This window comes from Hemicordylus capensis, chromosome 1 (genome assembly GCF_027244095.1).
Source record: "Hemicordylus capensis ecotype Gifberg chromosome 1, rHemCap1.1.pri, whole genome shotgun sequence".
NCBI lineage: Eukaryota > Metazoa > Chordata > Lepidosauria > Squamata > Cordylidae > Hemicordylus > Hemicordylus capensis.
The window spans coordinates 118,237,326-118,262,727 of NC_069657.1; the positions used below are offsets into that span (position 1 = coordinate 118,237,326).

Genomic DNA, 25,402 nt, shown 5'->3' on the forward strand with positions numbered 1-25,402 from the left:
TCATTAGGAAGGGGATTGAAAATAAAAATAATAATATTATAATGCCCTTATACAAATCTATGGTGTGACCATATCTGGAGTATTGCATACGGTTTTGATCACCATATCCTATTGTAGAACTGGAAAAGGTGCAGAAAAGGTCAACCAAGCTGATCAGGGGCCTAGAATACCTCCATTTGGAGGCTAGGCTATAGCATCTGGGGCTCTTTTCTTTGAGAAGGAGGTGGCTACAGGGAGACATGATAGAAGTCTATAAAACTATGCATGGTGTGGAGAGAGTGGACAGAGAAAAAATGTTCTCCCTCTCTCACAACACTAGAACCAGGGGTCATTCCATGAAACTGAAGGTTGGGAAATTTAGGACGGACAAGTACTTTTTTCACACAGTGCATAATTAATCTATGGAATTCTTTGCTATGGATGGTGGACAGATTTATCAGTGGTGACTAGTCTGGTGGCTGTGGGCCATCTCCAGCCTCAGAGGCACAATGCCTCTCAATATCAGTTGCAGGGGAGCGGGCATGCCCTCACCTCTTGTCTGTGGGCTCCCCAGAGGCATCTGGTGGGCCACTGTGTGAAACAGGATGCTAAACTAGATGGGCCTTGGGCCTGATCCACAGGGCTGTTCTTATATTCATGTTCTTATTTCCCCATCACATCTGCTTTTCTCTGTAGCTACAGCTTGAGGCATCTAATTATCTATTACCTTCTTCTCTTTCTTGTTGATCTAGTTATCCAGGGCTACTAGTGGTACCCCAGTGTGTGCAGGATAACAACTTGCAGAGAGTAGCTCGATGTTACAGACACAATCGTCTGCCAGTTGTCTGCTGGAAAAATTCAAAAACCAGCACACTCCTGCTTCGAGCTGGAGGCTTCCATGGCAAAGGAGTCGTTGGCCTTTTCAAATCCCAAAATACACAAACATCAGGTGAGAATGTTTCCTTTCCACAAGCAATTTTAGTGAGAACTTAAATGATGCCTCTGTACACTATCTTAGTGAGCTGCATCCTAAGTACAATACAAATATACATATACAATATACAGTATGTTTTCACCACATTTCTTTTTTTATTCTTCTTAAGCTAATCAGGCCTAAGAGATCATAGCAATGGATATAAAGTAATGAGACTTTAAATCATATAAACTGGGCTATCTCTTACATTATGGAGTGAATGATGAGCTAAATTGTGTATTTAGTGTACCCTGTTGCATCTCATTCATTCATTCATTTGATTTCTATACCACCCTTCCAAAAATGGCTCAGGGCGGTTTACACAGAGAAATAACAAATAAATAAGATGGATCCCTGTCCCCAAAAGGCTCACAATCGAAAAAGAAACATAAGATAAACACCAGCAACAGTCACTGGAGGTACTGTGCTGGGGGTGGATAGGGTCAGTTACTCTCCCCCTGCTAAATAAAGAGAATCACCACGTTAAAAGGTGCCTCTTTGCCAAGTTAGCACTTCATTTGCTGAAGTGTCATATACACACCATCATCAGAGAGAGAATACCAGAGTTCATTGAGCTTTCTTAATACTGCAGATATTATAAGAAGAGGGGGGGGGGGGAAACAGGCTTATTTATGGTGGCCTGTTTTTCCCATGGCACAGTATCATCATGGTATAAGTACTTCATAAAGATACCATTCAGCTAACTCCACAGCATCACTCTGGTAAGAAGCATACAGTATGCTTCTTCATTTAATCCAACTGGAAACTCTACAGCCTCATCCAGTGTTCCCCTGGGGCACAAAGTTCTGTCTTTGTGAGGCACAAAGCCAAAATGGAGATGATCCTCAAAATTTACTTCATGGGAGAAAGAGAGGAAACAGGATTTATTCCCCTCCTGTGATAAAAATTGGTGTTGTAGGCCTGTCTGAACATCTTTTCTCTATGGAATTTCTAAAAAGACACTGGATAAAATAATTCATAGTTATGCACAAGTTACATAAGCAGTGAATCATTCAAAAGTTCACAATGAGGATAAGTTTTCATGGTTTAAATACTTCAGCATAATCCTATCAATGAGACATTCTTTGAGTGTTTTGAGTGAAATTTAAATCCACAATAAATGAATTTTCCTCAATGGCTTGGCAAATAATCTACAAAGCATTGCTTTATGGGTGCATATACATGTCTCCTTTCAACATTTAAAAGTAATAGGTTACATTATTCTTCGTATTTGACTGCAAGGATTGAGCAATTTGAAGAAATAGAACATAGGAAGAGAGTAGTACTTTGATCTCAGCCCAATAGTAAGCCTCCAGTACTTAAAAACACATTGTGTGAAGTTCAAAGTTCAGTGGTTATACACAAAAAGAACTGTATGTCATGTGTACTACCCCAATCTCTTCACTTATCAGAAAAACTTGGAAGATGCATCTCCATTCTATATGCACATAGAACTCACCCCTGGTTGTGCGGTGGAGCTACTCAATTTCTGTAGTCACATGAGGAGGAAGTGTTGTAAACATGGATTCCTGTTTTCAGGATTTGTGTGTGACACACTGAACTAGTGGTTTTCTCCAGAGTATCCACCTGCCATGCATTATGATGCTCCTGCAACATCGGCTTAATGAGCCCAGGTATAAAAAGGTGGAAAGAGAGATAATAAAACTTAGGAGCCAGCCCAGAGGAGGGAGGAAACAGAAACCTGAGGAGAGATCCTGTTTTCACTAATGCATTATCTCTCCCTCCCTCCACCCCCCGCCCGTTCTCCCATCCTTCATCCCCACCCCACTCCCAGCAGTGCTCAGTTATGAAGTACCAGGACTCCAGGCTGCCTGGAATTTGTAGCCTTTGAGAACCATTTATCCAGTGGCAGACAAGAGTGTGATTGCTCTGTGTTGAGGGAAGGAACTCTCTAAATATCCTCACAACCACCTCTTTACTGCTACTTCAAATCTTGAGCCCAAGAACTGAAATGGGTCCTTGAACTTTGTACTGAAAAACCATGATCCAAACTGAATCCTGCCTCCATGCAAGGCTAATGGAGGATGAAAGGGGTGGCTAAAATGAGGAAGAGACAGATAAGAAAAGTATAAAATGCATAAAATGGGACAGGGGTGAAAATATGGAGTAGAAATAGGGTGAATGGTGGGTAGGACTGTCTCTCTCTTACACAGTAAGTTATGGAGAAGATAAAGAAATGTAAGGTACTGAGGGAGAGGTAATAAGGTAAGAATTATATGGGAAAAGAAGGGGAGGAGATGGTCCCTGCCTTGCACACAGCAAAGCACAAGAAAGAAATAGAAACCTTTTTCCTGCCTTCTGTAGTAAACCAAGTGCCTGTTACCTAACTTTTAAGTCACCAGTGGTAGATGAATGTTTGTACGATCAATGAGAAATGTTGGTTTCTTTATAAGCTTTGCTCTGTAGAAAGCTACTTCAAAGTGACATTTTGACCACTGCATGTGTTTGGGGTAGAAGTTGTGCTTGCATGCATTTAAAAAAAAAAAAGCCTGGTAAGTGTATGTCTATAATGACCTTTACACGCAGCTCTGTTAGGTAAATGACACATGGTAGTAACACACATGGTTGTATGACTCTCCCAGTGCAATTGGAATGGTGGTGGTATATCAGTCGTCTAAGATGGTAATTATCACAAAGAAAATACCTCATTAAAAGCTACTCTTGTGGCCATAGAGGGTGTTGGTTGTGATTAATATTTTAATTATTTTTATTTCCTTGGTTTTATTTTTCGTATGAGAGATTATATTTATCCTTTCCCCCTCCTACATTCTTAATTTGCTCTGAACTTTAGAATAAGATAGGACAGCTGCCTAAACAAACATATTTGAGTGCTGTTTTTACTTCTCCAGCGTAAAATGTGCTGTATAAATGAGATAATCAATTTCTACCTATATTTTCATAGCCCCTACATCACTAGAATCTTCAAGCAGCATAGAACAAGAAAAATACCTTCAAGCCTTACTGAATGCAATATCTGTTCACTGCAAAATGAATGGCAATACACTCACCATCAGACCAGCTATTGCTTTGTCTCCAGGTAAAGTTATGCATTTGTATAGCTATGCTAAAATGTAGAACCATGATTGTGTTGCTGGTTGTTTTGTGTGTGTGTTTTTAACCTAATCCAATTTGCTTTCTATATTCCATGACTGTGCCATTGACTGGTTCACTGTCCAGATAGCTACTCTGTCTTTATTTTGTTGCAAATAAATTTGTCCTGGTATCAGTAAATTTTAAAAGTAAAATGATTTTATTTAAGAAACATTGCTAACTAATGAAATCATCTCAACACAGATGAAAACATGTACTGTGCTTATATCATATGCTGAAGCAATGGATTGCTTAACATACCCTTGCAAACATAGGGTATGTTTCTAAGTAGAAGTTAAAATGTATTGTGTGTTTTTAGGGATAGGTCTGGATGAAGGCATTAAGAAATCCATTAATATTCTATTTCAGTTATCATGTGATGAAACGTGATAGGGTTCATACAAAGGTAACGCTGCTGTCTTAGACACAGGAGCATGCAACTTGCCAAGTATGTCCATTTGGCTTAATCAGTTGGTGAAATCAAGTGTATCTAAATTCCGGCTTTTCTCATAACATAACACCGTCACCAAATTGTGCATGCTTTGCTTCATTTGTTGTTAAATACTTTGATTGCATTAGCCATACCTAACCTTTTGTGACGCTGCAGGTGTTTACGTGTTAATGCTAATGATGTGTAATGTCATTTAAATGTGGGAAACTGGCAGCAATTAGAGAGATGAAGCATAACAAGAATATGTCTGTGTTCTTTTGTTACTATTTTTTGGATGCAGGTCAGGGTAACATCTAGATAATGTCAGCTTGCATTATATTGTACTTTTAATCTCTCAATTCTTTTTGACTGACTTTAGGCACTGAAAGGAGGGCTTCAAGAATGTCCACTGTGTTTAAGCAGGTAGTGCCAGGACATTTGGATGTAAATCTATCCAATAGCTTTGCCCGAGGAGGTCAGTAAGACTAGTTCAAAGCCTACACACTGATGTAACATGGGGCGGGGGGAGACAACCTCTGAAGGATTGTTCTCACATTATGCTTCAGTTTGTGACTACACACTACATGAATACCAACTTGTCCGACCACATTGACTGAGTGGTGTCTAATAACTTTCCACATACAGATAATTGCATATTTTAAAAGCAAGGGCAATCCACACTCAAGAAGAGATTTTTCCTTGCTGGAATAGGAACTCTGCACACCAATGGGTGCATGTGGTTCTTGTGTTTGGATTCTTGAATCCAGCACCAAGAGCTGTTCTCATCACTGCATTGGAACCATACACAGCTTGGCAGATGATGAACGCTGCCAATAATGTGCTTGGCAGGGAGTGTGTGACTGGATCCAGGCCTCCTTTCCCACATAAAAACCTAACATGTGATCAGTGTTGACAAAGGTGACACCAGCTACCATCTGACAAATTGAGAGGACCACTCCAGTGTGTACACAATGTACACAACTTCATGCATCTCTGGGGCAATATTTCCTGTTCACAGAATAGTTGTAATTACAAATACTGCAGGGCTTCAGGTAGCTGTAGCTATTGTCTGCTATCAATTACCATAAATATCATTCATGAGAATATTAATTGGAGTTTATCTTAACTACCTGTATCACAAAGACAGTGTGTAACTAAACCTTTAGTATGGAAATGACTGACTGTATAGTACTACAGTAGAATTATTAAATAATAATGAACTTTAATTCACCACTGTAATTTACACCATTTTGCTGCTCTGGATGTCAGCCATTGTGAGGGCAGTAGTGTGTCTAACTGCTATCTTCATGTCCAGTTAAGCCAAAGCTACTGAATTTTAGGGAGGTTAGTCTATTGACTTCAACGTGTGGGCTGTAAATTGGGATGTAAGGCTCTAGAAATTAAATGCTTTGAGAAGGGGTGGTATCAAGGTTAAGTGAGCTACATAACTGTGTGGATGTGTTTTACATTGGCCATTATCAATTAATATTATTCATAGCATTTTACAACAGCATAAAGAGTGTTATGTGATAAGAGAGTCTTATATGCTGTGTTTACAAAAGTCTGGAACTGAGTTTGCTCTGATATTTATGATGGGAATTGCCCTTTTTGTTAGGGTTGGTTTGCACCTTCTTTTGGAAGCCAATCAACAGCAACTCTCTGAACTATAACTTTCTTCTACGATCTGCAATGCCTAGTGACAAGTAACTAGTGACAAGTTCCCCACCACCAAAAGGCTGTTCAGATAATCTTGTGCTCTGAGCACTTTGCGTGTTTCCAAGCTGCCCCACAGACAGAATAGGTAGTGAGACATAGGAATTCCGCCCTGGTCATTCCCTCCCTCCCATTAAAAGAAGTGATTGCAAGAGATTCCATCACTGCTGTCTCATGATACAGTATGGTATAGTATGGTTCTACCACTAAGTTACCATGACATTTTTCACACAGCAGGCTTTACTGCGAGTCCAAGGTGTCCCACAAAAAATGATGCAAAAAGTGGATTTTGTTTACCCTGGATATCAATCGGGCTACACTCTAACGCACAATGAAAAACCCCAAATTATGTGTGAAGTGCTCCCCGATAACCCGCAGGGACTTCTGAGTAAATCTGGCCAATATGTGAATGCACACCCTCCATTCTGGAGGAAATGCGAGCTAAAAGCACTGTGTGAAAAATGCACATGTGAATAAACTCTACAGCTATACTATGACTGTATATGTGGATGCAGTTTGGAATCTAATTTGGGACGCTCATAATACCATCACACAGTTTTCCATGTTTAGGAGCTGTCTCAAATTTCACATTATCGACTATGACTGTGAATCTTTTTTTAATATAAGCATATACGCATCCCCTGACTGTATTGTATCACATTCCCCATAAGGAGAGACCTTGATATATTGCAAGTTACACACACACACACACACACACACACACACACACACACAGCACAACACCAACAGTACACACACACACACACCAGGAAACGTAAATTTTAAATATTCATTACAATCAGAATGTCATGTAGATTATGCAACTATGTTAATGTTTTTTGTTGTTTGGTTACAATTTATTGTAGACACAAAAGCCATTCAGCATCAACAGAAGTGATAATTTTTAATTACTATAGTGCAGCCTACTTCCATGTACTCTGCTCTGATAATAAATAATACAATAAAAGAGAAAGGGGGAATAGGATCATAGTATATTAGTTGATTTTTAAAAGTGTGTGTGTGTGTGTGTGTGTGTGTAGCAGATTAAAGTCTTCTCAGAGCACATTCATGAGAGGGAAAGAAATGCTGAATCATTCCTGCTGAGCTGCCTGACTAGGCTTCTCCTAAAACTCTTCTGTATTATTGGTAGGTTCAAAGGCTGCCACCACCACGCCTTTGTCTACAGAAACTCTCTGGGCTTGGGGTGGGATTACCCAGAAAGAAGAAAACTCTCTTAATTTGACTCTTGGACAAGTATAAAACCTTCCACGTGTAAGCTTACACGGGATGAGAAAAACTGATAGCTGCTGAACATGTGTGCACCAGAGAAAATCCCCTTTGGCCCCGACCATTCCTGAGTTAAAAACCAACTCAGAGGGTCTTGTAAAAAGAAAAAAACTTAAAAAAAATTCTTCCATTACTACAGACTGCTTCTATCTGAGGCTTCTAGATACACTCAAAAATACTTAATAGATTACAAAAATAAGTTGTCTTAATGCACACTTAAAGGTTTATAAAGTCTTTTGCAAAGCGTAGGTTGGATGGGTGTAGGCTAGTGTTTCTTATTTCAGTTACATTACAGGTAAACAATAATAGAACAGTATCAGGAATATGCAAAAGCACACACATCAAAGAAATATAACTTCTAATGCAAAGTCTGACTCAACAAACATTTCCCTAAATTAATCTTCCAGAACCCAAAGCCCAGGCTTCCTTTCCTTGAACTCACCAAACTCTAGATGAGAATTCAAGCTTCCTGCCTTCCTGTCTTTCAAGGATCGGCAGAGTCATTCTACTGCAGCCATCCTCCATGGCCACATGTCCTTCTCTACTCTAACAAATACCTGCCCTTCTTGTTCCCAGAATTCCCCGCAACCACTCTCTACGTCCCACCCACCTGGTGTACTGATTAGCTGCCCTGGAGTTCACCAGCATGTCAGTCAAGACAAAGGTTCACTCCCTGTTAACTCTTTAGGGGGAGGGGTGGCTGATCACTGCATCCCCCTCCTTAAACTGAGACAGGTGACTGGAAACAGGTGTTGATAGCTCCTGTTTCAAAAGGTTTAGGAACACAAAGCTTAATTTCCTAACTTAACTATTTATGCATACAAAACAGTAATAAACAATAAAAGTCAAAATAACGTTTGGAGTCTCTTGTCCTCCACCCTCCCCATACGTTCCTTTAGGGTCCAGTGGAGTCTTCAAGGGTCCCTGTGACAAGGCACCTGTCATGATGTTCTTATTGTGATGAGCCCCTGGTAGCCAGTGATCCTTCCCCACTGACTGATTCTTCTGGTTAAGGACCACGCTTGTATGAGAGGCCTGGTCTGGACCCAATAGCATCATCCCTGCCTCAGTGCCCTTCTCAGAAGCATCAGTGGGCAGAGTGACAGTTCTTTTAAAGTCTGGGGATTGGTTTTTTACTGAGGGCTGTTTTTGATGCCTCTAAAGCAGTTTAACACTCCCTACCCCACACTGTGACAAATAAGGAGGTCCTTTACCTTAGCCATTGGAAGATCCATACAAACCCCCCTTCTAGACTCTGGGTCCAGTTGCATGTTATGTTAAGCCCATTAGTAGTGCTCATAGACTTAACTTTTCTTTTAAAACTTGGCACCAATGGGAGTTTTTTCTTTTGGCAATACAAATCATGGGCTGTTTTCTTTTAAAACGAAAAGTTAAACCCATCATGATCAGCTTAATGGAACATGTAGTTTAGCTCAGTGTTTCTCAACCACCGGTCCCTGGACCGCTGCCGGTCCCCGAAGGGTTGAGTGCCGGTCCCTGACTGGGAGTCAACCCCCCCCCCCCCCACAACTGAAATCAAGGCACTCACTTCCTCAATTTTGCACATGGCACGGAAGAGGAAGAGTATCACGGAGGCATGGGACCCTTCTTGTGCCTTGCCTCCACGTGCTGCTGAGATCTTCCTACAGCTATCTTATTCCCTATCTTTACAGCTTCAAACTGTATGCGGTGCGGGGGCATGGAGGAAAAAGTATGGCAGTGGGCGCCACTTGAAGGGCTGCTGGTTCTTGCATGCTCATTGTTTGCAGCCAAAGGTTGGTTGGTTGAAACCGAGCTGCCTGTTGTGGTCGAGGCGCCTTGAGAGGGAACGCTGTTTCCCTCTTGCATCAGTGGGGCTTGCTTGTATGTTGTTTTCATTGGCCCCATGTAGCTTTTGAATTTTTCTAATGGCCCAACATCCCCTCTCCATTGAGTAATCACAAGCACCTCCACTCCAGACATACTGGAGACAAATTTGTTCACCCAGGCTTTTAGATTCAGGGGTTCTCAACCCTGGGTACCCAGACGTTGGTGGACTTCTACTCCCATAATCCCCAGCCATAATGGCCAAATGCCATTGTTGTTGGGGGTTATGGGAGTTTAACTGAGGGACCCAAGGTTAAGAACCCCTAATATTCCATGTTTGCAAAAGATTCCAAATTTAATTATTTTAATGCTTATATTATTTTCATTCTAAACTGCCCAGAGATGCAAGTTTTGGGCAGTACAGAAGTCTGATAGATAGATAGATAGATAGACAGACTTGAAACCCCTTTACTAACTGCTGGTCCGGGAAACTGCGCATGAAGAATGTAGCGGTCCTTGAAACTCTGCACGAAGAATTTAGCGGTCCTTGACTCCAAAAAGTTTGAGAAACACTGGTTTAGCTCTCAGAGTCTATTAGAAAATACTAGAGATGTGCACAAACCTCAATTTGTACAGTGGTTTGAATACGGACCAATTTGTGGTTCATGCTGGTTTGGCGGTTCAAGGGCGGCACCTGGAGGGCCAACGAGCAGGTCCTTACCTACCAGCGCTCCATACTGCTTCATGCTGCTGCGGTGAAAGCCCTTTGCATGGTCAGCATGCTGTGCCATCATTGTGTGCCAGCACTGTTCGTGGCCTATTGAGAGGAGCACTGAAGCAGCATGAAGGCATGCAGATCAGGACCTGCTCTATTCACTTTTAAAGGTCCTGCTCGCCCCTCCCCCAGCTCTGCCTTTGAACTGCCAGACCGGTTCATGGTTGGGGTAAACTGCCACGAACAGGTTTGCAGAACCACAAACCAGTTTGTATTCAAACCGCTGCATGAGCCAAGCTTCATGCACATCTCTAGAAAACACTGCCTTTACCTATTTAACCTTAACTCCATAATCATGTGTAACAATTACCTTTTGTTCAATTGAAACTCTCCCAAAATATGAATGCTTTGGCAACCATGCCAAATTCCATAATCTATGATGCCTATCAGCAAATTGACCAAACAGTTTCATTTTTCAGGGGTATGAACAATGTTATTCAAAGTAGAGGCTTCTGCTTCTAATCCCCCTTTTTATTTGGCTCAAGTGTGGTGTGTTACTTAATCAGGTATCTGAAACAATGTTTGGCATCCAGCTTATCTTCCAGCCATCTAAATATTTATTAAATGGCAATGTTAGTAGAATAGAATGTGTTCACAGGAATCATGGTCCTCTACTGCTCTTAAATTATCTGAAGTCTCTGGGGCAAAATATGAAAACTAAGCTAAAATGCTAAAAACAATTTAAAATAAATAAAAAGCAGGAGTCATCATTACTGTGATTTTTCTATTTAAAACTACATTTCCATTATACCAAATGGTTTAAGTAATTTATTAAGTAATCACATGGGACTAGGTCTTCTCCCACACACAGTGCATGGGTGCTGCTGAACAAGAGTGCCAAAAAAATAAAATCATGCATGTTAATAATCTGAAAGTAACTGATACAGGCTTTGCATGGTGCTTTTGATATGTAGATTCAGATAGAATTGGTTGTGTAGTCTTTGCTCCTGCGTACGAATTAATTTCATGCTTCTGCCAATCAAACTAATTTTAGAGATAAGTTGTGGTAAACTTGTTTTAATTGATAAATTTTACATTTTTAAAAAAAAATTGCAATGAGCAAGTTTCCATTTGGTATAATATAGTGGTATGTCACTTTGGCTGTTTAGCATGTCTGCAGTTACTGCAGTGTCCATGAACATTATCCTTTTTGGTAAACTGTTTATTTCCAAATCTTTACAGCTTAATTTACAAATTTTTGTGATTCCTTAGTGCTAGCTCTTAAATCACATTAAAGTTGTTATTTTAATTCTATATGAATGGAAATGTACAAGTAACCTTTTTCTTCTCTCCTGTTCAATTTGCTGTGACTATCTCATTGCAATGTGCATTCCATTGCTCCTCCTTTTCCTCTTGTCCTTACTGCTATCTGCCAGTGCTTGGGTACAGAGATAAGTGTTTCACACATTCAAATTCCAAATCAGGAAGAGTCTATCAAGGTACTGTATTCTTTGCACTAATAAATAGTATATTCTACCATCTCCATAATTCTGCATATCAGTATTCATTTAAAAAAACATGTTTACTGCTTTAGGCCCTGAAATTAGTTGCTGTGTTTTAGCCTTGCAGCTGCATAATGTGGATTGATTTCTACATCCTAACCATCATTCTTCTTATCATTGCAAAAAAGCATATAAAGAATAATATACCATCCAAATTCTGTTGCTCAATAGCTAAAGACCTAAATTGTTATCAAATTAGTGTGTATTCCCACTAACTGAAGTGTTAGTGCTGGTGAAACAGGTAGTAATTTGCTCATGGCATGTGCCATTTCTGCTAAAGTTCTATTATGAAAAGACACAAGCCGTATTCGCCCATTAAGTTCAACACACAAACAATTTGTGTACAGTGTCTGCATGTACACTTAGGCACGCATGTTCAAGATATGTGCAGTAGTATAATTCCTATCTGTACCCTGCATTTGTATGGGCAGGTTCACTTTTTAAATGAACACACATGCAAAAGCATGTACATGTGAACAGATACTTATACGCACAAACAGTGTGATTTCTGAATAGAGCTACTATGGATTTGGGAAGAGATGAGTAGATACCTATCTGGCCTTTAATCACTGTAACCCATCACTGGTAAGTGTTATCATCTGCATGTGCTTTTAAATTTGCAGTGAGTGTTGCTTTTATGTGGTGCAAACTATAATCAAGTCCTGCTATGTCAATGGCTCTCTGTTCTGGTTCTTACAAATAAAATAAGGAATGCTTTATTAATTCTGTGGAAAGCAAAAGTAACTTTAAAGATGTGTTCCTGGTGGAGGTGTTGCCTACAGAGAGATTGATGGCTTAACAACTTTAGTTTCCTGAGAAGTGTTTTTTGTTTGTGTGTTCACATCTGAAATAAGCAGACTGAGTATGCTACACAACATTATGTCTTTGCCTCAAAATTTTCTTTGTCCACCAGTATCACCACCTGAAATCAGCAATCCATTGCACTGTCCAGGAACACTCAAATGAACTTTTCCTTCATGAACAGGCTAATGATCCCCATCTAAAGTGCTGCAAGTTTTGCTTGTTACTGCACTTGCAGTTTTCACAGAATGATTTGGGCTAGAGAGCAGAAGCTTCTTGTGGTCTTGGTCAGCCCTTATTTAAAATGGAAAGTTGATACAGGAAGTGCCCAGTTGGGCCCTGGCCCTACATTACCACTGTGGTGCAGCTGGCTGTGGTATGGAATGGTCAGGCTCCACACTATAGCTGTAACATATGCCAGCATAGTATTGAGTGGGTTGGCAGGATCATGTGGTCACTTCCAGTACCCATGCTGCATCTTTACAGGCATGGGAAGCACATGTAACAGGTTGTTTGTTGGCCCCCAATTATATGGAAGTGGTTTAGGGATAGCAGCCATACTACAACAATAAATAATGTGCTAGTCTTTTAATTCAGAGCTTCTTACCAGCTCCTCTTTACTCTTCCTCGTTGTAGATTAACAGTCCTCACTTAGACATCCTCATAGTGTCAATCTGCTGTTTGGATGGTGTGGTGTACCATGGCAGCACGCACCTGACAGCTCTACTGGGTGTGTACACAGGTTCTTGTATAGAGCCTTCAGTACAAAGTCTCTGTGGCAACTATCTCAATATGGATAACTTGATGAATCTTGCTTATTAATTCTTTTAGTGCAAGATTTTTTTTCCAGGTGTGTGAAGTTTGACACATATCCATAAAGACTGCAACTGATGTGCAAATGATTTATTATAAAGCAATGTTTATATATGCATGCTTTATTGGAGATTTATATAATAGCCCAAGTCCATGAAAATATGAAATATTTCATTACATTTTTAATCTTTATGAAGGTGTGTGGGCAAGTCTTCGTTCTAGCAGTCGGTTTATCAGCACTCAGATGCCATTTCTTGATGTGGGTGCAAGACTAGCAGGGAAAGATGGTTCGCCTTCATATACCAGCAGTAGTACATACTTTCAGAATCGACTTCTGAAGCGCCAAGCTGCTCTCTACATATTTGGAGAAAAATCTCAACTAAGGGTATGTCTGTACTCCTCATATAGTTTGTGGGGTTTGCTTGGTTGCTTTTAATATTCTGTAATACATAGCTGGGGCTATGATACAGCATATGCATTTTAAAGTCTTTTCCCTTTTAGTTGGGTTTAAGAGCTTATAACTGCACTGGATTATAGGATATGTCTTTGGGAAAGCACACAAAAATACCAGTTACTAAAGATCTTCACCCCACCCCAGTCAATTAAAGGAGATGCCTGGATTAGAAACTGTGAATATGTGTCAGATGTAGATGCTGATGTATCCACATTTCATTGATTTCAAAGCAATGCAGATTCAGAGGCACATTGCCATCCACTTTCGGGCACAATTAGTCATACATAAATATCTTTCTCCAGAGGGTGCCAGAGGGCATTCATCACCATAAGGATAGACACCTCCCCTGGAGTTTGATTGATTGATTAAGTGCCGTCAAGTTGACTCTTAGCGACCACATAGATGGATTCTCTCCAGGATGATCTGACTTCGAGTCCCTCCACCTTGCTGCTGGTCGTCCTCTTCTTCTCTTTCCTTCAACTTTCCCCAGCATTATGGATTTCTCAAAGGAGCTGGGTATTTGCATAATGTGTCCAAAGTATGATAGTTTGAGCCTGGTCATTTTTGTGCCTCGAGTGAAAATTCTGGATTGAGTCTGGAGAGGCAAGGTCTTAATCAGGAAATGTCTCCAGGGAGTGTGGCCATTCTCCCTCCCAGACCAACCCTGTCTATCAAGCATACGGTGGTGTTAGAATGAGCGCCTCCTGCATTTCCCATAATGCCCCTGGTGTATTTTCCTGACCTTGTGGAAGGAGGGGCAGATACCTATCCCATTTACCCAATGGGTTCAAAGTTGCATTGCCAGCAAGGTAAAGGTGGCTACTCAGAGCAGAGGAGGGAAGCAGTCATGCACCCAATCCCACTCTCACTTCAACCCACAAGAAGCACAGGCATCAGAAAAAGAAATACAGGCACAGATCCAGGGAAAAGGATAAACACAAGCAAAAAAGATTGAGATCTAGTAGCTCCTCCACTTCCTCGGGGGCAGAATTGTCTGATTCCTCTTCAACCTGCCATCAACCTCCCTCCCATATGCCAAGGATCAAAGTGAGGGGAATAGCCCCTAACACGGGGTAAGAAGGCTGCCCACATCATGTCTGACACTGCATCTGGGACAGCCCCCAAACTAGGAATTCAGAGGATGGCTGAGAGTGCCTTCCCTGACAGGTCGAACTGCTCCATCCATTCAAGTGATAAGGAATTCAGGGGAATTATCTAGGGAAGGTTTACAATACTTTGCCAACCTATCAGACAGACTATTCCAAGCTGACCTTTTCCCTACTCTTTTGGCCAAAGCATGTCATACCTTACAATAGTCCAAAGCGCCACCACCTGCGACAGAGCAAACACTGAGCCTGCTTCCTCTGAGGCCAAATCTATATTTCCAGAAGGGCCATCTAAGCTTCACATTGTTCTCTTTCCAGATTTTTTCAGTAGAGTCCTGAGGTCTGAATGGTCTGCCCCAACTAAGACACAGACAGTGCACAAGGTCCCTAATAAGCCATACACCTTACCAGACTCTGTCAAGCAGAAGTTGAAGGTTCCAGTGGTCAGTGCTGTGGTCCCTGCCTTGTTTTCCTCAGCAGTAATCCTGAGGAGGAGGGGAACCCAAGGATCCCCGTAACAAGCTAGTGGAGATGGCCCTCCATAAGTCCTTCGAGACCACGGCCATAGGCCTTAGGGTGTTGGTCACCAGTTACCTTTTCTCCAGGGCTGTGCAGAGGAGCGGCTCCAGGGCTTTGGGCAGAGGAGTTGGTGGCAGCGGAGGCTGCACCAAACCAATCAAGGATGGCCTTAAACGGATAGCCCTCAAAGCAAGTCCTCTCTAGATGCTTCTCAGTTTGCCTCATGATCTATGAAAGCCAACTGAAGAGGTCTGCAATTTTCCCAGTAGACCAAGCATGCCTCTAGCCCATGCAATTCAAGGGGTTTTAAATCTTCATGGTCACATCCCAAATCATCGTTATGAGTTTGGCACAGTCAGCCCCTGAATCAACCCCTGCTAACTGGGCAAAGAGGCACCTTTTACCGTGGTGATTCTCTTTATTTAGCAGGGGGAGAGTAACTGGCCCTATCGACCCCCAGCAGAGTACTTCCAGTGACTATTGCTGGTGTCTGTCTTATGTTTCGTTTTAGAATGTGAGCCCTTGGGAAACAGGGAGCCGTCTTATTTATTTATTGTTTCTCTTTGTAAACCGCCCTGAGCTATTTTTGGAAGGGCGGTATAGAAATCGAAATAATTATTATTATTATTATTATTTAATATAAATATTATTATTATAACAAAGGCTAGCAGACCAGAGAAGATTCATAATCAGAAATAAAGTATTCACAGGAGTTAAGCTTGAAGAACTGCAAAGAGCAACACAGGCTCAAGTTATGGAAGAAGAATTACCACCAACTGAAGCAGTTGCTCAGGCACAGGTGGAGGAGGTGTTGGAAATAGAGGATGCCACTGTTGCTGAACTGTTTCAAAATCAAAACCAGGCAACCTCCCCTTTGCCTTCACCTCAAAAAACCAAATGCCGTTTAACAGAAAAGCAACAAGAACTAAAGCAAAAAATAACTGAGCACATGAACCAAACAACCACCAGGGTTCGACTTCCAGCTCTAAAAACAGTTGCCAAAAAACAGCTTGCTCAGGCATTAAAAGATGTCAATGCTGCACTTGCAGAAATAACAACCAACAATTTGCAAGAAACAAACCAACTAATGTACAGTGCAGCAACAATAACAACACAAGAGCTCGGATATAAGATCAGTGGACGTGGAAAAAAAAAAAAGCAGTACATCACCTAAATGGAAGATTAGATTAGAAAATAAAATCTCCAGGCTCAGGTCAGATGCTAGTAAATTGAAAGATATGAAAGACAAGAAGCTGAAGAATGAAAACACCAAACAGTATCTGATGCAAAAATACCACCTAGATTCAAGAAAAATTAGAGAAGTAAATAATAAAGCAGCATATAACAGCAGTGTCAAAGAAGATTAGCAGATACGAAGCCAGAATTACACAACACAGGCAGAATCTCCAATTCCAGTCGAATCAGAGACGTTTCTACCAAAGCATAGAAGGAGAAACTGCAAGAAACCTAGAATAAACACCAAATAAAGAAGAAACAGTGCAATTCTGGCGGAAATTATGGGACAATCCAATAGATTATAATAAAAAAGCAGGCTGGGTGAAAGAGCTCGAAAAATGTTACCAACAAATGCAAGATCTAATAACAAAACCAGAATTAATAAGTGAAAGAGCAAAAAAAAATTAAAAATTGGACTGCACCAGGCGACAATGAACTGCATGGCTTTTGGCTTAAACACCTAAAAAGCCTTCATAAACAACTATCAAAACAGTTCAATCACATTTTGCAAGGAGGTGATATTGAACAATGGCTCACAACTGGGAAAACTCATCTCATAATGAAAGACCCAGCAAAAGATGCAGTTCCAAGTAATTATAGACCGATAACCTGCCTGCCAACCATGTTCAAATTATTAACTGGAATAATAGCAGATGAAGTGATGCAACACTTATTAACTAACAAACAGCTTCCAGTTGAACAGAAAGGAAATGGCCCGAACACCAGAGACACAAAAGACCAGCTGCTGATTGACAAAATGATTTTAGAAAATTGCAAGAGAAGAAAAACAAATCTTCTGACTACAAGAAAGCCTTCGATTCATTGACTACAAGAAAGCCTTCGATTCATTGCCTCACACATGGATACTAAAATGTTTAGAAACAACTGGTGTCAGCAAAAACATTCAGATATTTATTTAAAAAAGCAATGAGCATGTGGAGTACACAGTTAACAATCAATGGCGAGACACTTGGACAGTTTTGCATTAGAAGAGGCATTTTCCAAGGGGACTCACTATCCCCTCTGTTGTTTGTAATCGCCATGATCCCACTTTCACAAATACTAAACAAAACAGGCCTCGGATACCAAACATCTAAAACATCAAGTAAAATCAACCATCTGCTGTTCATGGACAATCTGAAGTTGTATGGAAAGTCCCAGTCAGAAATTGAATCACTGCTAAACACTGTCCGTATATTCAGTAGCGATATAGCAATGGAGTTTGGACTAGACAAGTGTGCTGCTTAATAATGAAAAGAGGGAAAATAACAAAAACAGAAGGAATAGAACTGCCCAATGGAAGCAACATCAAGAACCTGGAAGAGAAAGAACATTACAAATACCTGGGCATTCTCCAGGCTGATAACATTGCATACATTGAAGTTAAAAGAAAAATTGGAAGTGAATACATCAGGAGAGTTAGAAAGATCCTCAAGTCCAAACTCAATGGTGGGAACACCATACAAGCCATAAACACCTGGGCTATACCTGTTATCAGATACACTGCAGGAATAATAGACTGGACCCAGGCAGAGCTAGAGACGCTGGATCGTAAGACCAGGAAAATAATGACCATCAATCATGCTCTGCACCCCTGCAGTGATGTAGATAGGCTCTACCTCCCTCGCAACTCAGGTGGAAGAGGAATGCTGCAATTCCATCAAACAGTAGAGGAGGAGAAAAGAGGCCTTGAAGAATATACTGTATCAGGGACAGTGAAGAAGATGCACTTAAAATGGTCAATAACGAGAAACTATTCAACACCAATGAAAAAAAGCAGGCCTGCAAGAAAGAACAAGTCAAGAACCAAGCAGAAAAATGGAGAAATAAGCCCCTGCATGGTCAATATTTGCACAATATAAGTGGAAAATCAGACATCACCAAGACCTGGCAATGGCTTAAGAATGGCAAATTGAAGAAATAAACAGAGGGTTTAATACTGGCTGCACAAGAGAAGGCACTAAGAACAAATGCAATAAGAGCAAAAGTGGAAAAATCCACAACAAACAGCAAGTGCCGCCTTTGTAAAGAAGCAGATGAAACAGTGGACCACCTAATCAGCTGTTGTAAAAAGATTGCACAGACTGACTACAAACAAAGGCATGACAAGGTAGCAGGGATGATACACTGGAACACCTGCAAAAAATACAAGCTACCTGTAGCCAAAAATTGGTGAGACCATAAAATTGAAAAAGTTGAAGAAAATGAAGATGTAAAAATATTATGGGACTTCCGACTACAAACAGACAAACATCTGCCACACAATACACCAGATATAACTGTAGTCGAGAAGAAAGAAAAACAAGTTAAAATAATCAACATAGCAATACCAGAGAATAGCAGAATAGAAGAAAAAGAAATAGAAAAAATCACAAAATACAAAGATTTACAAATTGAAATTGAAAGGCTGTGGCAGAAGAAGACCCAAATAATCTCAGTGGTAATTGGTGCCCTGGGTGTAGGGGTGTGCATGGAACCGCCAAACTGCGGTCCAGCACTGGGGTGGGGGGTAGCTTTAAGAGCGGCGGGAGGGTTTACTTACTCCTCCCACCGCTTTGCCGCTCTGGCACCGTAATTGTAGGAGTAATTGGGGCGGCAGGATACCTCCCTGCCGCCCCTTCCCTGCTGTCGCTGTAAAAAACTCCCAGGAGTCCTTTGTGTACACGCACATCGTCTCTGTGACAATTACGGCGCCAGAGCGGGAAAGCGGCAGGAGGGGTAAGTAAACCCTCCCGCCGCTCTTAAAGCTACTCCCCCCACCTGAACTGGACCACCCAGGTCCGGACTGGTCCGGACCGGTCCGTAGGCCTTTACAATGGCCTCCGGACTGGTCCGGGCCCATCCCTATCTGGGTGCAGTTCCAAAAGACCTTGAAGAGCACCTCAACACCATAGGGGCCACAGAAATCACCACCAGCCAATTACAAAAAGCAGCTTTACTGGGAACAGCCTATATTCTTCGACGATATCTATAACAGCAGCAACAACATTGACAATAATATTCAGCCATCCCAGGTCCTTGGGAAGGACTCGATGTCTGGATAAAACAAACCAGTCAATAACACCTGTCTGTGTAAATAAATAATAATAACCTAGTTCCTTTACCAGGGGGATGAAGTAACAGTCCTCTTCCTTACACAGTGCGACCTCTGTCTCCATCCAAGTTCAGGGGTTCTCTTCTTCACTTTGACAGAGAGTGGACTGACACTACTTCAGACTGCTGGGTGATCAAGACAGTGACACAGAACTACTCACTGGAATTTGGCTGGTGACCCATTTACAAATGTTTACCTTCCTAGGAGGCACAGGATCCGGTCAAACACCAGGCCTTCCTTTCAATGATAAACCATTTGTTGGACATTCAGGTGATACAGCTGGTCCCCAAGTGGTACCACCCATTCAGGGGTTTATTCCCCCCCCCTGCCTTGTTCCCAAATGCAATAGGGACACAAGGTCCAACCTGGATCTCAAGTGGCTGAATGAATTCCTGAGGGAAAGGCAGTTCAGGATGGAAATCCTCCAGTCCGTATTGGAGTGCCTTCACAAAGGGAACTATCTGACTTTGATTGACTTAGCAGAAGCATATCTACATATCAGAAGTTCTGTGGTTCTTCTATGGGCACAGGTATTTCCAGTACAGCATCACTGAACTACTGTGTTCAGCAACATTGCCTTTCAGACTGACATCAGCACCCAGGGTATTCACCAAGGTCTTGGTGGCCCTGGTAGCTCACCCGAAGATGCAGGGTGTCTGCATTCTTCCCGATCTGGACAATACCCCAGTCAAGTCACCATCCAGGTAGAAGACGCTGTACAACATCAAGACCACTCTCATCTGTCTGCGGTGCCATGGGTTCATAGTCAACAGGGACAAGAGTTCCCTACTTCCTGCCCAAGTCCTTTATCATCTGGTGTGACAACAGACAACTCCCTAAATTGGGTGAATCTAACAACGGAGTGTCAGGCCAAGATTATGCAGCTTATGCAACAGGTTAGGACCAATTCTCAGGAGAACCTCATGGTATTAGCAGGATAGGCATGGATGGTCTCATGCCAAGATGTAGTCTGATGGGCCAGATTTCACTTTCATCCTTTACAGATGTTTCTGTTGCCATTCCAGAATCAAATAGTTTTAAAATAGTTTTAAAATCTTGTTTTAAGGTTTTAAATTGTTGTAATGCTTTTTGTTATTTATTTTAACCAATGTTTTAATTTCTCTTTGTCATTTATTTGTTTTAACTAATGTTTTAACTTTTCTGTTGTCATTTTTTTTTGGTAAACTGCCCAGACTTGATGTGTGAGCACTGCAAGATATTCCCTTCAGGGGATGAAGCCGCTCTGGGAAGAGCATCAGAAGGTTCCAAGTTCCCTCCCTGGCTTCTCCAAGATAGGGCTGAGAGAGATTCCTGCTTGTAACCTTGGAGAAGCCACTGCCAGTCTGTGAAGACAATACTGAGCTAGATAGACCAATGGTCTGACTCAGTATATGGCAGTTTCCTATGTTCCTATGAGATGCAAGTTTTGGGCATTATAAAAATATGTTAATTAATAAAATAAAATAAAATAAAATAAAGAGCTTCCAGGAATCAGATAGGGATGTGCACAAACCTCTTTGGAGGACCTTTTATGGCCCTCCAAACAGGTTCAAATGACCGGCAGTTCAGCTGGTTTGAAGGCTGGGGGGATACCTTTAAGGGTGAGGGAGTCTGCTCTTATCCCTCCTGCCGCGTTTTCCCTGTCAGAGCTACACTTTCAAATGGTCCGGCAGGGCAGCAGCCTACCTCCCTGTCCCCTCGTCGGACTGGAAGTGACAGGAAGTACTGGGCAAGGGGGCACCAAGTCCAGCACTCTTCACAAGGAAGTCTGAAGCCTGCTGAAACAAGTGGAACATCATCTTCTGTCCTTGCATGCAGAACACCTGGTAGGGTCAGCCAACATAGTGGCAAAACTATGGGAGTCTAAATGGAGAGTGCTGCCTCAATTTTTCAACAGCCCATAAGCCATTTTGGTAGTTTGAATGCTCAGCTGAAACTGTTCTACACTTGTCTTCCATGTCCAACAGCTCTAGGGATGGACACACAAGTGGCCAGAGGGACTTCTCTATGCCTTCACACTCACCCAGCTCCTGCTCAAAGTTCTTCAGAAAATACGGTTCAAACGGGCAGAGGTTATTCTGATTGCTCCTCTTTGGCCATAGTAACCATAGTTCCCAGATCTGGTGAACCTGTCCAATCAGCAGAATTTGAATTGGATCTTAACAGATTTTAAGGGTCCACCTTTTGAGCCTTTGGCAAAATGCAACCTGCATACTCTTAAGTCTCTCTTTCTAGTTGACATTACTTCTGCAAGGAGAGTGTCAGAGCTGGGAGCTTTTTTGGCAGACCCTGAATTATGTATTTTCATAAGGACAAGGTGGTGCTTCACACAGATCTTTCCTTTATGCCCTAAAAATTATGTGTTTCACAGGTCACAAAAACTCTCCTTGCTTATCTTCTGTCCTAATTCCACACAGCCTCAAGAACACAGCTGGCATTCTTTCAACATGTGCAGAGCATTTTGTTTCTATTTGGATAGGACAATTCCATTGCATAAGTCTGGATCTCAAGGGGAGTTTTCCTCTGGTGGACATTTGCAAAGTTCTGTTCATTCATTTTCTAGGTATCATAAGACTGAGTGTGTTCTTCTGTGGACACTGCCTTTGGGAGACAGGATTTGCAGAAGGTGCTTTCTTGCTGACTTCTGCTACTCTAGCCCATCCTTGGATGGTACTGCTCTTTTACATCCCTATGGTGACGAATGTCACCATAGGCCATGGCTAAACAGATAGAAGGCCAGGCCAAACAGATAGATTTTAAGGGGTCTCCTGAAAAACAGTAATAAACTCAAATTACGGATTTCTGCCAGGAGTGCATTCCACAGCCCAGGAGCAGCTACAGAGAAGGCCCGCCTCTGAGTCGCCACCAGACGAACCAGTGATAACTGAAGATGGACCTCCTCAGATGACCTTAACATGCAGTGGGAATCATGCAGAAGAAGGCGCTCTCTAAGATAACTCGGTCCTAAGCCATTCAGGGCTTTAGAGGTAATAATCAGCACTTTGTATTTTGCCTGGAAACATATTGGCAGCCAGTGCAACTGTTTCAAGACAGGCATAATATGGTCTCTGCAGGTAGCTCCAGAGACCAATCTGGCTGCCGCATTCTGAACTAACTGAAGTTTCTGGACTACATACAAATGCAGCCCCATGTAGAGCACATTGCAATAGTCAAGCTGGGAGGCTACCAGCTGGTGCACCACTGTTTTGAGGTCATCCTCTTCAAGGAATGAGCGCAGCTGTCAAATCAGCCGAAGCTGATAGAAAGCACTCCTGGCCATGGCCTCCACCTGAGATACCAGAGTGAGGCCTGGGTCCAGGAGTACTCCCAAGCTGCGCACCTGCTCTTTCTGGGGGAGTGTAACCCCATCCAGCACAGAAGGATGTAACACACCCCTCAGACTCTGACCCCCTACAATGAGCATCTCCGTCTTGCTTGGATTCAGCTTCAATTTGTTATCCCTCATCCAGCCCATTACTGCCTGTAGGCAGGCATTTATGGAATGAACACCATTTCCTGAAGATGAAAAGGAGAAGTAGATTTGGGTGTCCTCAGCATACTGATAACATCCAGCACCAAATCCCCTCATGACCTCACCCAGTGGTTTCATGTAGATATTGAAAAGCATTGGTGACAGACTGGAGCCCCGAGGGACTCCATATAACAGCTCCTGTTTTGAGGAGCATCTGTCACCAAGCTCCACCATCTGGAATCTACCCGAGAGATAGGAGCAGAACCACTGCAAGGCAGTGCCCCCTATCCCCAACTCCCCCAGGCGATCCAGAAGGATACCATGGTTGATGGTATTGAACACCACCGAGAGATCCAGAAGAACCAGCAGAGTCACACTTGTCGTAAACCTGTCCCACTAATCTGGAGCTATAGAAGTCAAACAACAAAACCAGGCAGTAAGCAGTTTCTTCAAACCAGAGTCAGTCCGGGTCGTAATATCACTAGTCAGTCGAACAGATTCCAAAATTGTAACCCACAAACAGAGTCCAAATGGTCCAAGGTCAAAACAGAGGCACGGCAAACAGGAACACAGCCAAGTATCTCAGTGAAGAACAACGCTGATACCAGCACAACGGCTGTGGCTAAGCCAGCTAATATAGGCTGAAACCATGTGCTGCTAATCATGGATCCCTGACTCAGCAGCCTTGCCTGTTAATCTAGCCATTCTGCGCATTTGGTCCTTTATCTGCTGCTATCTCTTTGAGTGACGCCTTTCCACTGCTGAGACCCGCCGTCCTTCTTCCATAGGAGCTGCCTCAACAGGCTCTAACTCTTCTCCAGCCTCCCGTGGGCTGGTCCCGCTCTCCTCTACAAGTTGTGGACTTTGCACTCCCACCTCTGCTGCTCTCCTGTCCATCTCTTCCTCTTCCTCGGAGTTCATCCACATGACAACACTCCCTCTGTCGATTCCCCGGTAAAGGTCATCCATCAGGCCGACCAAGGCTGCCTCAACCCCATAGCCAGCTCTAAAGCCAGTTTGAAATGGGTCTAGATAATCAGTTTCCTCCAAGACTGCCTGGAGCTGGTTGGCCACCACCCTCTCAATCACCTTGGGAGATTGGAGATTGGCCTGTAACTATCCATCATTAAGGGGTCCAGGGAAGGCTTCTTTAAGAGTGGTCTAACCATTGCCTCCTTCAGACAAGGAGGCACCCTACCCTCCCTCTTCTGCCTTCACTGCACATATTGCGTGGTAGTCAGGGACTCCTGGGGCTATTCCTGCTATATCACCTTCTTTTTCTGTTTCCTGCTGTTCTGGTGGCAGGGAACATCATCCAAACCTAGTCATATGCTGTAGAAGTTTAATCAAGTCCTCAGGTGGTTCATGAGGTTGAGGGGGCTTCTCTCTTCCAGTCTGGTCTGGGAGGGAGAGGTGGCCCTCCCCCTGGAGAAGCTTCCTGGTTAAGACCCTGCATTCTGCTCCAGGGGAGGTGCTTATTCTTTTGGTAACAAATGCCCTCTGAGAGTCTAAGATAACAGAAATTCACGGTCAGAAATTTCATTTTTAACATGAAATGAACTGGAGATACTGGGAGCAAGAAATTGATTGGGAACGAAAGTTGGATCAGGAAGCCTGGCTGGTATTGTTAATGTAACATTTTTCTTTATTTTCCTGATGTGCATATATTTAGAATGTACACTAGGGATGTGCAGAATGTTCCGACCACAAACTGGACCACTCTGAGTGTTCTGAGTTTGGAAGAGAATGCCCTTCAAATGAAGGGCCTATTCCAAGCTTGGAACGACCCCATTCCAATTCAGAACACTTGAAATGTCCCAAGCACCATTTTGTACTCACCGTTTTGACATGCATGGAAGCCATTTGTGTGGTCAGCACCACCACGCAAATGGCTGTATTGTATGCACAGAGGCCAGAAGAGTGCCACTTTGGAGTCCAAAATGATGCTCGGAATATTCTGAGTCAGAATGAGATTGTTCCATCGGAACAACCCATTCAACCAGTTGTTCCAATGGAACACTCTAGGGCAGGGATTCTCAACCTTGGGTCCCCAGATGTTGTTGGACTTCAACTCCCATAATCCCCAGCCCCAGTGGCCTTTGGTTGGGGATTATGGGAGTTGAAGTCCAACAACATCTGGGGACCCAAGGTTGAGAACCCCTGCTCTAGGGTGTTTGCATTCCATTCCAAGCTCAGAATTGAATGCAAAAGCTGTCCTGTGCACATCCCTAATGTACACCGTTTTAATACCACACAGCACAAAATGCTACTTCACTAATGAAACAGAAGATATGTATTACTACCATGACTGTGTAGTATATTCACAAAGCT

The 25,402-nt window shown here is 42.4% G+C and overlaps 1 protein-coding gene across 13 annotated transcripts in view; it reads left to right on the forward strand.

Moving 5' to 3' along the window:
* The window catches only part of SBF2 (SET binding factor 2), a 510,140-nt gene that overhangs the window by 418,876 nt on the left and 65,862 nt on the right, over positions 1–25,402 (forward strand). For 6 of the 13 annotated variants that reach the window (XM_053274763.1, XM_053274781.1, XM_053274801.1 and 3 more), the window contains 6 exons: positions 732–928; positions 3,876–4,010; positions 4,873–4,968; positions 9,167–9,268; positions 11,451–11,513; positions 13,388–13,575. In XM_053274763.1, coding sequence (XP_053130738.1) covers positions 732–928; positions 3,876–4,010; positions 4,873–4,968; positions 9,167–9,268; positions 11,451–11,513; positions 13,388–13,575 — 781 coding nt within the window. The remainder of the gene's footprint in view (positions 1–731; positions 929–3,875; positions 4,011–4,872; positions 4,969–9,166; positions 9,269–11,450; positions 11,514–13,387; positions 13,576–25,402) is intronic. The other 7 variants (XM_053274792.1, XM_053274820.1, XM_053274810.1 and 4 more) reach the window with 4 other exon arrangements.